The following is a 14,012-nucleotide window of genomic DNA, read 5'->3' on the forward strand; positions in this document are numbered from 1 at the left end:
GTGTCTCTGGGTGTATTTGTTCCTTAGGATAAATTTCTAGTGAAACTACTGTGAAGGTTTCTAATGAGGTGGAGGAAGGTTTTCAAGACTTTCTGATTCAGGTTGAACACACCAGGTGTCTCTGTATATGAGTGTATTTGTTCCTTGGGATAAGTTTCTAGTGAAACTACTGTGAAGGTTTCTAATGAGGTGGAGGAAGGTTTTCAAGACACCCTGGGTATATCTGTGAGCGTTCCCTGGACCAGCATTCCTGCTTTCCTTTTTTTTTTTCCCAACTGCAGGAAGAGGAATACGGTTAATTTCCCTTCTTTTTCACTCATTCCATCCCAGCACCCTTAACCAGTGAGAGCATTGCCACCAGAGCAGACCAAGGGTGAGAATTTGGAAAGGCTGTCTGAATTCAGACGTGTACCTCTCTAGGTCCTTAAAGAGGTGATCTGACTTGTTCAGTGCATGCAAGCAGTCACACCTGACCTTGACTTCTTTGCCTAGGATTTTGGGCAGATGGAAAATAGGTGCTGTGTTCACTTGTGTCTCTCCCAGCAGGGAGTTTAATGACAGCTCTTCCCTGTTATACCTGTGTGGAGGATGCACTGTGTAGGGACAGCCTCACCCAGAAAGGAAGATGGAAAAGCCTTAATATGTGAAAAGGGAGAAGGATAAACCAAGGGGCAGAGAGCTGCTGACTCTTGCGTGGTCCACCCTGCTTTCTAAACCTGATCCGTGGCTTCCTTGTCTTGGTATTGGCAGCACCTTGCTCCTGCAAGAAAAATGGGTTTGTAGTCATGGATCTGGTTGTGTAGAGGGACCTTTTACACAGGCAGAAAGTGGCAGGACAAAGGGAAATGGCTTCAAACTGACAGAGGGGAGATTTAGATTAGATGTGGCGAAGAAGTTCCTCCTTGGGAGGGTGGTGAGGCTCTGGCACAGGTTGCTCAGAGGAGCTGTGGCAGCCCCCTCCCTGGAAGTGTCCAAGGTCAGGTTGGACAGGTCTTGGAGCAGCCTGGTCTAATGGAAGGTGTCCATGCCTATGGCAGAAGTGATGGAACAAGATGGTCTTCAAGGTCCCTTCTAGCACAAACCCTTCTGTGAATCGTTCTATGATTCTATGATTTGAGCATGCAGGGTTTAGAGTTTGTCTCATTTAACTTGAGCACTGTGTCTCAGTTCTGAACTTCCTTTCTTCCTTGTGGTGTGCAAAGAGAACTATCATTTCATACTGTCTGGGTTCAGCACATGTTTCAGGTTGAGCTAAAATACCTGCTGCAAAAACCTGTCCCTTGCCATTATCTTGCAAAAGCTGAGAAAATTTTGGAGAGGATAGTTTGGTTCCTAGTATTTTTGGGGGTTGTCTTTATTTGTTCTTATGCTGTACGAGAAAACTGCGAAGTATCTGCAGTGAGGTGGCGTGGGCTTTGGAGGTCCACTGAGCTGCTTCTGAAGCCTAATGGGTGCTTTGCAGCCAAAGGATTCAAATGTCATTGGAATTGGGCTTTATCAGTTTTGCTACTGGTTGGTTCTTTGGAAATCAGACTGAACATAATAAATAAATAAACAAACAAATAATACAGAAAGCAAGATGTTGGCATTGCACCCTTTGAAAGGAGCGGGACTGCCATCACCTGAATGTTTAAATTTGGTCACCTTTGAGAACTGCATTGAATCAATTTCATGTTGAGTCTTCTGGGCTGTGCTGGAGCAGGTGCCTGCACAGTAAAACATTCTGCTTTCCCTCATGCTGTCTTTATGTCTGTTTCCTGACCGTATCTCTCCCTTTTCCAGGTTGTTGGAAGAAGGTGCAGATGTGAACGCAAGGCACAGGCTTGGCTGGACAGCTCTCATGGTGGCAGCCATCAGCAGGAACTCCAGGTATGTGCATCTCACATCATGATTACTCATTTCAACCTTTTCCTAAAGTCATACTGAGCTCTGTAGAGGGTTTTCATAAAGTTTGGGATGTGTTGTGATGCTTAACCGAAGGGAGCTTGTCACTCTCCTTATGCCCAGTGTGTGGTGTGACAGATCAGGGCAGGCTGCTTCCCAGTCCCACGGATGTGACAGCTGGACTGATGGTGCCATTCCACACTAGCTCTTACATTTTGGCCATGGATGAGCCCATACCTGTGGGATGTCATTGTGGTGGGTACCCCACCAGCCAAAATCACTCCTGTAAGAGCTGTTCCATATCTTCTCACTGGTGATGGTGTCACTGGGGCTGAATGCTGTGCCCTTGCTCCACAGTTCCCATGATGATCACTCTGGCTTCTTGTAACCTTTTAAAGACACTCCTAAATATATTCAGTCTACAACTAAATTCAATTAGGCTTTTTTTATTTAAGGAAAAAAAAAAGAAAAAGAAATCCAATTTTGGAAAATGTGGGACAGACGGGAGAATGAGCTTTGATGTTACAACCTCTCAGGGATGCTTTACTTAGTCACAAGTTCATAAGCAAAAAAGCTTAATTACTTGGGAAAACACAGGATTAAAGCAGTGCACAAAGGCTGAATATCCGCTCTCGGGTGACACTATCCCAATCCATGTGCTGAGTTCGTGTGTGGTGCAAACTTTGATGTGTGCTATGACAAGCTGAAAGTCGTGACCTCCTCAGGGAGCTCCTTAAAACAGGCCCAGAGGTGGGGGCTTGTGAATGTTTGTTTAACTTTGATGTCCAAGCAGCAACGGGCTCTGTTATTTGCCTGCCCATGAAGGGATGGGCTTGGGAGCCTCCCACCTTTCCCAGTGGACAATGGTCAGCAGCAGAGTGTGACGACTGTTGACCATTCCGAGTGACTGGTGAAGCATAACAAGACTTCCCGAGTTGCAAAGGCTAAGGGGAGACAGGGAGAAAGGCTGTTCATGGGACAATAATTACCTAAAAATCAGGCCTAAAATCAAGTGGAAATGCTAATGAAAACATCTTGACAGTAAAAAATGTGTGGACTCCAGGCTGGTCCCTTCTGAGAGGGCAGAGTCATCACCACGTCTGTCTTTGTTGTGTACCTGGCCAAAAGAAAAAGGGTTGGCTGTGTTGGGCAAATTCTGTTTATTTTTCCCACATTTTAGATGAATGCTGACTTAAAGTGAAAATTAGGAAGACCTTGAATACCTGAAGCTTAGTATAACTTTTCTCCAGATAGCAGAAGAGTAATTAGATACTGTTGGACCTGGTGATCTTAAAGGTCTTTTCCCACCTTTGTGATTCTGATGCTATCCTTTCTGTAGGCAAACATAAATGCAAGCTTATTCCATATGTAACAGCTCCTGCATCATGCCAGACAGGGTTTTGGCCCTCGGTCCTGTTTCTAGACTTGAAATGTCCACAGTGCAGAGTGGGAAATGCATTGAGCTGGAACATGGGCCACAGAGAGTTTGAAATTCCTTACGAATGGTTTGCTAATGGACCTAGTCCACAGGGTGAACTGTGTAACTGAAACTAGAAGTTATAGCCAGGGTGTAATGGGGAAGGGAGGAGTCAAAGGCACAAGGATGCAGGATGGTTTTGTTTATAGAGTGTGGTCCCTCTGTAAAAGGTTATGCTCTAAATCTGCTTTCTCCAGCCACAGCAACTGATCTCAGAATCAGAATCATGGGTTGGAAGGGACCTTGAAGATCATCCACTTCCACCCTTCTGCTGTGAGCAGGAGCACCTTGCACTAGACCAGGTTGCTCCAAGCCAGTCCAACGTGGTTTTGAGCACTTTCAGGGATGGGGCTGCCACAGCTTCTCTGGGCAACCTGTGCCAGGGCCTCACCACTCTCTCAAGGTAGAATTGCTTCCCTGTATTCAGTCTAACCCTGTCCTCTGGCAGTGTGAAGCCATTCTCCCTTGTCCAATTGCCTGTGTAATCCACCTGATATGATGGATTTGAAGTTGTTATGACTTTTGGTCCTTCGCTCCTCAGGCCAGCAGCCTCTGGAGAGGTGAGCTGGGCTGTCCCTGGCTCAGAGATGGCTGAGGTTCAGCCAGCTGAACAGGACCTCCAGGAACTGTTTGCCTGCAAAAAGATCAAGGTCATTCCAATGTTTAACTTCCTGGCTCTCTCACCGCTTCCTGTTTTATGGCTAACGATACCTCCACAGGTTCCTCAGCATGGCTTTGAAGGGCTGGGATGCTGGGAGCTGACATGAGTGTTTTCAGCTAATAGAAAGGAAGCCTTCATCCTCGATGCCTTTCCAAAGGTGTTTTTCAGAGAAGAACAATGTTTTCAGTCTCCACTGTGTGCTGCAGATTTCTGTGACCTGTCCTTTAGCTTTGTCATGTTTCCCAGTTTCCACAGCCCTCACTCTTCCAATTAGACAGCCCCAGTCCATCTGTTTAATTTAATTCCAGAGGCACTGCTTTAATGATTTCTGTCAGTTGCCATCAGCTACAAGATGAAATCCAGTGTGCCGGAAGGCAAGTTTGGGGTCCATCTTTTCTTTTTACAGCAAAACAATGATCATCTTCTTCCTCTTGGAAACATCTTGTATCCAAAATGTGAGGAGGCATTAAGAAGCATTCTGCAATATTTCCATGGATAGGTCTCCAGGAGGAGATTGGTGTCTGCCTGGGAGGGGAGACACAGTAGTGGATCTAGTGGAGACAGATATTTAGGGTTTCTTTTTTATATGAGACAGAGTCAATGTCCAAATTCTTTGGCTCCCTGATGATACATGTTGTAACTGTGTCGTGGACTAAAGACACTGTGACCATGTTTACAGCAGCAAAGGAAGGTTTTATGCTGTAATTCCCATTGCTGTGGGAATTACCATAGCATTGTCATGTTTTTAGTATTTAAGATCAGAGCTTTGTGGGGTTTGCGCATTTGTTAAAATAAGCAATAAAGCTATCATAAATGAAACCCCAAAGCAGGTAGGACTTTAGCTGTATGTCTGTATTCTGTAGAATAGTGACCTTTTCTATATCTGGTTATCAGCTACTCCGGTTTTTATCACTTCCACAGAAATAAAGTGACATTGAAATATCAAGTCATCTTCTCTGCCTCCTCTGCCTCCTCTGAGGCAGAGAGCTACTTGTGTGGTAAGGGAGACTAAGGCACAGAGCAGCATGGAGGGTCTGAGTCCCAGTGGGATAAGTTTGAGTAGTTCTAAAAAACACTGGAACCTTGTTTCTGCTCCCATTCAACCGCATTGACACAACCCCTGGGCAGCAATTGTGAAGGAGGGGGCTGCATGAGCACAACAAGTCTGATGAGGAGTGGCTGAGGGAGCTGGGGGCCTCAGCCTGGAGAAAAGGAGGTTCAAGAGCAACCTTCTTACTCTGCAAAACTCCCTGACAGGTGGGTGGAGCCAGATGGGGATCACTCTCTTTCTCCAGGTAACACGGGACAGGGAAAAAAGGAAACAGCCTCAAATTGTGCCATGGGAGCTTGAGGTTGGCTATTAAGGAAAATTCCAAGCCTGAAAATATTGTCAAGCCATGGAAGAGACTGCCCAGTGCAGTGGTGGGGTCACCATCCTTGAAGAGATTTAAAAATCGTATGGAAGTGGCACCTGGGGACAATGTTTAGTGGTGGCCTGATAGTGCTGGAGGAACAGTTGCACTCAATGATCTCAGAGGGGTTTTCCAACCTAAATGGTTCTGTGATTCTGTGATTTTAGGGCTTCCAAAGTTTTCTGCATTGCTCATGTGGTGGGAAGGAGCACCTGGGTGCACTCACAGGGATTCCTTTCTCAGAATCCAGTTCAAGTGCAGTTCAAGCCTGTGCAAGACTCCATAAAGGCTTTCACAGCAGCAATACCCATGTTTTAATTGGACAGAAGTGCTCCAGCCCTCAGAGCATCATTTTCTTCCCCTCTGGACTCACTCCAGCAGCTTCACATCATTCTGATTGTGGGTGGCCCAGAGATGGAGGCAGCACTGCATGTGGGGTCTCACCTGAGAGGAGCAGAGGGTCAGAATTGTCCCCTCCTCTGCTGTCCATGCTGTGGGATCAGCCCAGGGTATGGGTTTCTGACAGTGCACTGTCAGGACATGTTGAGCTTTGTCTTCCTGTTTCACTGGGGGCTTTAGCCTCCAAATTCCTCTTGACTCTTCCCCACATCATCTACTCATCTTAATTTTCTTTTTGCAGCTTTGACTTTCTGCACACCCTTTCTTCTTCTGCCTTCCTCTAGAGGTCTGGATCTCTTTGCATTTCTTCACCTTTGCTTCTCAACACCTTTCTTCCGGGAATAACCAATGCCAAGTGACTCCTCCCTGAGCTCTGGCTCTCCTTTTCTTTCTCTGCCTTTCTGTGAAGATCAAAGGAGCTGTGGGTCAAAGGTTCTCCCATGGAACCAGAGCCAGCAGGGCTTGGGCCAGCGTGGCCTTGCCCCATCCCTCACCCTCCTCCAGTCCTCCTCAGGGAGAGGAGTCAGGAAGTAGTTTGCTCCTTGCCTCCATGTACATTGCTGGGAGCTGTGCCTCATCCACCTGTGCATTGAAGATGCTGTTTTATATTGGTAATGACAGTTCCTCATGCACTGTGGTATTCTAGTGGGTTTGTTCTGAGATTGGTGAAGGGTGACTGATCTGGAGCTGTTCCCTGTCTACAGGCAGTGACATGATGAACTGGTGCAGTCTTGTTATCTATATTAGGTACATATATCTGTTCCATGGGGGTTTCTTCGCTCCTTTCACTTTAGGCAAGTCATTCAGAGCTGTCTGCAGTAGAGCTGGAGAAATATCTGAGTACCTTGGGAAGAAGATAAGGCCCAATGTGTCACCTGTCAGAGAGCTGAGGAGTTGGGCGTGGGTTTCAGCTGTGATGACAGAATGTTTGGAGAGCCTGATCCTACAAACTGGGGCTTTGACTTTCAACCACTCCCTTTCTGGGTGTTTTTGATGAACAGTGACCACTTGGCTGTTCCTGCAGCTGTTACTCACACCTCTGCCTTGGCAGCACCCCCATCCCAGACCCCGGGGCATGAGCATCCCTGTTTTCGGGGATGAACACCATCTGATGTCTTGCAACTCAGGCACAATGTGATACTGTCAGTGTGGCAGGTTCCTGTACCCTTTCAAGCCACAGAAATGGCTTCTCTTCACATTTTCTTACTGCTCCAGGCAGGGAGCAGGGCTTCTAACACTCCTCAGCTCCCTTGTGTGTCTTCACCATGCTTCTGAAAGATGATTCACCCATGTCACACTCTTAAAGAAAACTGAAGAATATAACAATTACCACCCTTCAAGATTTTTTTCTTTTTTTTTTTTTTTTTTTTGATTCCATAGTCCTTTTTTATTCCTTTTTGAGGAGTCAGTCATTTTCATCTGGGTTAATAATAACACATCACGGCGCAAGGGATTGCTGCGGCTGCCTGGCTTTCTGTAGATGTAAACATGCTCCTGGGAAGGCACACATCCACATTTAGCTTCCCTCTGAGCACCAGTTCCTCCCAGCCCTCCTGCTGTGCTGAGTTTTACACAGTTAAGATATAACCAGGCAAGGATCTTCTTTGTGTCCAGGCAGGACATGTGGCTCCTGCCAGAGCTCAGGGCAGCCGCGTATCAAAACCCAGCCGGGCGTTTGCATTGTGCCGATAACGCACGGTCATGGGGATCACGAGGCTTCTTGGTTCACCAAGCCCAGCTGCCGGCGGTGGTCCAGGCATGACATCTCTCTTGACGCAGCCCCAGTCACCTCCCACCATCTCACCATTGATTTCCCCACCCCCTGTATTGTATATATGTATTTATTTATTGAACAATATGTTAGTCCAGCCATTACAAGCAGAAAGCACTTTCCCCAATCGATTGAACTGCCCAGCCAGCTCTAGCTCAGCATTGCCCTCTGAGTCATCACCAGGGTCAATTTAGATTTGTATTCATGCTGATGAATAGGCTCTGCCTCTAATCCAATCAAAACTTGATCAGCAAATTAAAACTCAGCTTGTTGAGGCTGTTGAACACAGGTGAGTTATGGAGGGAAGCTGGAACAGTGCAGCTGGACACTTGCATCCCACTCCTTCTAGGATCTGGTGTAGGGTGTTGTTCTGCCCCAGTGCCTCACAGCAAGAGGAAGAACACAAAAAATGTATGGGCCAGAGAATCCCTCATTTGAAACTCACTCATCATGGGATAGTTTGGGTTTGGAAGGGCCTTAAAGCTGATCTCATTCCAATCCCCCTGCCATGGGCAGGGACACCTTCCACTAGGCCTGGTTGCTCCAAGATCCATCCTGCCAGGCCTTGAACACTTCCAGAAATGGGGCAGTCACATCTTCTGTAGGCAACCTGTGCCAGGGCCTTGCTACCCTTTCAGGGAAGAATTTCTTCCCAATATCCCATTTAACCCTGCCTTCTGTCACTTTGAAGTCATTCCCCCTTGTGTTGTCACTCCAGGCCCTTGTCCAAAGTCTCTCTCCAGCTCCCTTGGAGCCTCTTTAATCACCTGATTTTGCAAGTCCCTGCCTTTTTTCCAGGAACATTCACATGTTTGCATTGCTGAGCACAGTTCCTTTGCATTTTCGTGGCGCTGTTACCTTTCCTACAGGGTAATTTGCTTGAATGTCCCATTACCTGCAAATTGGATAGGTGCAATTAATAGCTGTGATTCCAGGAGTCTAGCTGATGGACAAGTGCTTGGAGGAGTTGGCACATCCCAAAAGCAGGAGATGTGATTGAAAGATGATTGGAAAGGAAGGCTGGATGTGTGATGTGTTGTTATTAGATTAGTGCCAGTATTTAGGCAGAGCAGATTTTGCCAGGAAGTGATGATATCAGTGCTTATTATTAAACTTGAGTCTCCCAGCCATCATAAGAGCTATGGAAATGTTTCTTACCATGGGAATATGGTGCAGAGGGTAGTTCACAGGGGGAGCAGAGCAGTTCTGCCACCATCAGCTGCTACACCACTCTCAGACCACCTTGCATCTAGCAGCTGTAGTCCTCTGCTCAACTTCTCACAGAAGGCCACTTTCCAGAGAAGAATGCTGAACTTGTTGGCAGTGGATGAAAAGCACAAGGCTTCCTGAGTATCCAAGAGCACATGGAGGTAGTATCTGATGGAGTGCCTGGGAAGAACACTCATTTCAGTGCAGTCACCGAGGGCACAAAAGGCAGATGGATGGAGTTATCAAGAAAATGACAAATCCTGTTTAACCATATGACTCGCTCAGTAGCTGTAGCTCACTCATGGGCCACAATGTTGTGGATTAAAGTCCTACACTGGGACTTGGGATCACTTCCCTTAAAATGAGGCAGATTCAGAGACCTGAAGGTATATCATAGCCTGTGAGCTAAGATTGAAGTAGAGAGGTCTCTTTGGTAGAAGTAGCCATGAGAATGGGGTCCAAGAAGGGTGGTTTGACCATATCAGAACCTGTGCTTCCAAAGACTTCAGTGATCCATGAGGCTTAGCTGCCTCGTGGGGATGCTGGAAACCCTGATTGCAAGAATCACAGTAAGCTAACTGCTAGGGCAAGATCATCAAAGGCTTAATTGAAGCATATAATTTCTTGCCTGAAGGAGTTGTCCAGCCCTGTCACTGACAGGGCAGTGGTGAAGTCCCCATGCCTGGAGGGATTTAAAAGCCATGATTCCATGATTCCCTGGTTGTCTCACTGGAACTGTACTGCACATTGTGGGTTATCTCGCACACTGGCCCTTCAAACAAAATCAAAACTACTTAGTGAACTGAGAGAAAACTCAGGCTCATTGAAGAGATTTGTCTAGTAGAGAGTGAGCACATCTGTGATGAAAGGCTATTCTGTCTTTATGGCTTCCACTGCTGATATCTGAAAGTAGGTGAGGTAATCCACCATCAAGAAAGATGTCAACCTGTTGGAGCAAGTAACCAGGAGGCTGTGGAGATTCTCCAGGGGCTGGAGAGAGGCTGAGAGTGGTGAAGCTGCTCAGAAGAGAAGGCTCCAGGGAGACCTTAGAGCCCCCTGGCAGTGTCTAAAGAGACTCCAAGAGACCTGGAGAGGGACTTTGGACAAGGGCCTGGAGTGACAGGGTGAGGGGAAGTGGCTTCCTATTGACAGAGGGCAGGGTTAGATGGGATATTGGGAAGAAATTCATCCTTATGAGTATGGTAAGGCCCCAGCACAGGTTGCCTACAGAAGCTGTGACTGCTCCATTCCTGGAAGTGTGGCTTAATTGGATGGATCTTGGAGCAACCAGGTCTAGTGGAAGGTGTCCCTGTCCATGGCAGGGGGTTGAAATTAGATGAGCTTTAAGGTCCCTATCTAACCCAAAGCATTCCACGTTTTCATGATGCCCATCCCTAGTGCCTGTTCAGCCATGGCTGTACAACTCAATCCACTCAAGAACCCGTGCATTGCAGCATGCTTCTGATGACTGAAAAGGGGGAGGGCCATAATTGGAAATTGCTGTTTGCAGAATAAAAGTCAGAACCTCCCAACCTAAATATTATAGAACAAATTATACTGTCAAAATATGGATGTAAATGAAATATAGATATAACTGGAGTACAGATGTAAATGAGCTCTGTATGCTCACAAGGATTGCCTGACAGGAGAGTGGAGCCAGGTGGGGGTCAGTCTCTTCTCCCAGGTAACAAGTGACAGGACAAGAGGAAACAGCCTCAAGCTGCACCAAGGGAAGTTTAGGTTGGATATTGGGAAAATTTCATCCCCAGAAGGTTGTCCAGCTCTGGTACAGTCTGCCCTGGGGAGTTCCCATTCCTGAAGGGTTTAAAAACATTTAGATGTTTGACATTTAGGGAGGAATGATGCCTAAGATTTATAGCTTTTTATATATTTGTAGCTTTGTAGATTGCTAAAACATAGCTGTAGCTTCTAGTACTTTTCCTATCTTTCCTTCCTACATTTAGGAACAATAAGTTTACCTTTTAAAGACATTCCTAAGTACTGTTTAGTCTTACTCCAAGAAGAGAACCAGCTACAAGGACATTCTCTTTTCCAGTCAGAATCTGGACCACACATAACGGAAGTGGGGCAAAAGAAACTGCTAGACTGCTTCCAGTGGAGCAAGACCCCAGGAATTATTGCCTAACCAACCAACCTTTTAATTGGACAGTATATGATAAGCACACTAATCAACTAACATTATAAAAATCGTAGAATTACTGTTCCACATGCAGTTTTCACACATTGTGTACCTGAAAGCTTTCAAGTAAAGATTTGCTTTTATATTCACTTTAACATTGTTGGAAAGAGCTATTATATTTTCCGGGTATCAGTGGGTGAGAATGCTGGGGGAACAGTTGGACTCGATGGTCTTAGAGGGCTTTTCCAACCTAAACAATTCCATGATTCTATCTCCAGCCCCCAGTCTTGGTGCTGTGCTCACTAGAGGTGACTTTATACATGGTGAGGAGCACACCAGTGCTAGTAAAGAGCCAGCCTCTGCTATACCTTGCTCAAATAATAAGATAACCACCCTTGATTCTGCTAATACATTTATAGGGTAAATGGAAGAGGAGCTTAAGTTAAATTCCAGATGTGACTTGACAAGCCACAGCCTGCAGGTACGTGTCAGGCTGTGGCGCACGTCGCTGTCAGCCTGTGAGCCATGTCACTGGTGATGAATGCTAACAAATGAGTTACTGTCTAGTTGTCATGAGAAGCCTGCATGCTGAAAAAAAAATTAAGAATTAACTGGCTTTAAGCTGCTTTCAGAAGGAGTGAGAAATTTAATTCTGATCTGATGATTGTTTGGATTCAGAAGCAGAGAGTGACGACTTCCACGCCAAAATGGCCTGGGCAGTGTGTCCCGTGTCCCACTGCAGCATGTTCATAATGTGCAACATTTGCTGGCAGCTCAAAATCCAGCATGTCCTGGACTGATCCCCAGCTCCACAGGCAGCAGGGCAAGGGAGAAGCTTCTGACCCTCTGCTCCACTCTGACGAGACCTGCCACTAGATCAGTTTGCTTCAAGCCTCAGTCTGGCCTGGAACCCTCTCAGGGATGGGACAGCCACGGCTTTTCTGGGCAGCCTGTGCCAGAGCATCACCACCCTCAGACAAGAATTTCTTCCTGATATCCAGTCTATCCTCTGTCAGTGGGAAACCATTCCCATTGTGCTGTCACTCCAAGCCCTTGTCCAAAGTCTCTCTCCAGGACTTCTGGAGCCACTTTAGGCCCTAAGGGGCTTTAAGGTCTCCCTGGAACCTTCTCTTCTCCAGGCTGAACACCCCCAACTCTCTCAGCCTATCTTCTAGAGGTGCTCCAGCCCTCTGATTATCTTCAGAGCCTCCTCTGAACTGCTTGCTGTGGAAGTTGTTTGCATTTCCTGTGGTAGAGTGGCACCTTTAGTATCGGAGGTGTAGGTCCTGTACGATTGCCTTCCAAAATCAATGCAGTTTTGCTTCCCTTAATCTGCAGAGTGTTACAATAATCTTCCTTTTTGCAGGGACAGGGGTGGCCTTGGAGCCAAGGTTTGTGTCTAGGAATATGCCATGTGCAAGAAGCGTGTTCTATGCATGTCACCTCAGAAGGATTGCATATCTCTACAGTGTCACCCCTTCCTCCAGTTCCTCCCCCATATCATTCATTTTAGCATATGCTGGTGGAGCTCTATTTAGTGAAATGTTCAGTTATGGTTGTGGGTTAACTTCCCTGGAATGTTAACATTTCCAGGAATATTTGAAGAGGGCTTTCTGAGCACTTCTCAGTCTCTGACCCTCAAGGGGCTTCAATTCCTCATCTGTGACTTCTGCCTTACTTTCCTTCTGTTTTGTGACAGTGTGGTAAAGGCTCTGCTCACAGCTAATGCAGATCCAAACCTTGGGGATGATTTCAGCAGTGTGTATGAGATTGCTAAAGAAAAAGGCCTCCATTCCTTGGAAGGTAAGATGTTTTTGTGTGTAGCTACAAACATTTGCTTTTCAGGTCCCAAAATTTTGTTTCCTGATCTGACCTCATGGGGTTTTTTTAGAGCTTGTTTCATCTTCTTCCATTTAAATGCAAAGTAATTCATGGTACTTGGGTGAATGTGTGTCTGAAGAGGAAAGAAACATTATGTAGATATTATATAGAAGCAATCCTTCAATTTACCAGAGATAAACTGGTTTTATATAGCCAGAGCAAAATACAAAGTCATAGATAGAAACATCATTCCATTGACTCACATGCAGCCACATCTTGGGGAAGGGGAAGGGTTCAGGGCAGTGTATTCCACCAGCAGCCTTAATCCAGATCTTATCAGGAGCTGTGAAATGCAGACAGACTTGGCCAATTGAAATAAAGCTGAATGATGCAAGCTGAATGGTTGCTGTGACTGCTGTTGGGTTTGGGCAGGCATCAGTATCAGCTCTCAGCCCTAGATGACTTTCCGTGAAAACAAGGTCATTTTCTGCAGAGTCATGTCATCTCATTATGGATATTCTTGGCTGATCTCAGTTTCCACGCTCACCCCTTCATTATCCTCATCACTGGTTGATGCGGACTCAGAATCATAGAATCATGGCATGGTTTGGGTGGGAAGGGACCTTTAAAGCCCATCCAGTCCAACCCCCTGCCATGGCATGGACACCTTCCATTAAGCCAGGTTTCTCAGACACCTGCTTTGTTTATTCAGACCTATTTAAATTTCCCAGACAGTTTCCACTTTTCATGACAATAAATGGTGATAAAATTTGCTTGGTTTTATGATTATCAGGATATGTCTGGATTCTAGGTGCCCAGCTGTGCTTTGGAGCAGTCAGCTGCATGTTCAGAGATTCTTCTGTTCCTCGTGCTAGCAGGAATGATAGTAGAACTCAACCCCCCCAAAATGTCCCTGTCTTTCCTTCCCTATCCCAGAAGCCTTTTCTCTATCCAAGCACTGTGCTGGCCTGCCAACCTCACCTCTGAGCTGGCAGACCATGGGATGTTTCCCAGACATCCCCCTTGCCCTGCCAGAGCCCAGCCAGCCACTGGGACTTGCATTCCCAGGTACGCCTGCATCCACAGTGGCTGCTTTTGTGTGCTCTGACTTGTTTGGAAGTTAAACTGTGTTCCAGCTGCTCTGGGTGGAAAATGGGAGGAAGTCATGCAGTTTGTCTAGAGCCTTAGTCTGCACAGCATGGTTTGCAGAGCCTGAGTCATAGAGTTATAGAACAGAA

The 14,012-nt window shown here is 46.3% G+C and overlaps 1 protein-coding gene across 1 annotated transcript in view; it reads left to right on the forward strand.

Annotated features, from left to right (window-relative positions):
• The window catches only part of CLPB (caseinolytic mitochondrial matrix peptidase chaperone subunit B), a 71,505-nt gene that overhangs the window by 12,940 nt on the left and 44,553 nt on the right, over window positions 1-14,012 (forward strand). The window contains 2 exon segments of the mRNA XM_039704443.1: window positions 1,783-1,869; window positions 12,653-12,756. Of these exon segments, the coding sequence (XP_039560377.1) occupies window positions 1,783-1,869; window positions 12,653-12,756 (191 nt within the window).

This window comes from Passer montanus, unplaced genomic scaffold (assembly GCF_014805655.1).
Source record: "Passer montanus isolate IOZ18808 unplaced genomic scaffold, ASM1480565v1 scaffold175, whole genome shotgun sequence".
Lineage (NCBI taxonomy): Eukaryota > Metazoa > Chordata > Aves > Passeriformes > Passeridae > Passer > Passer montanus.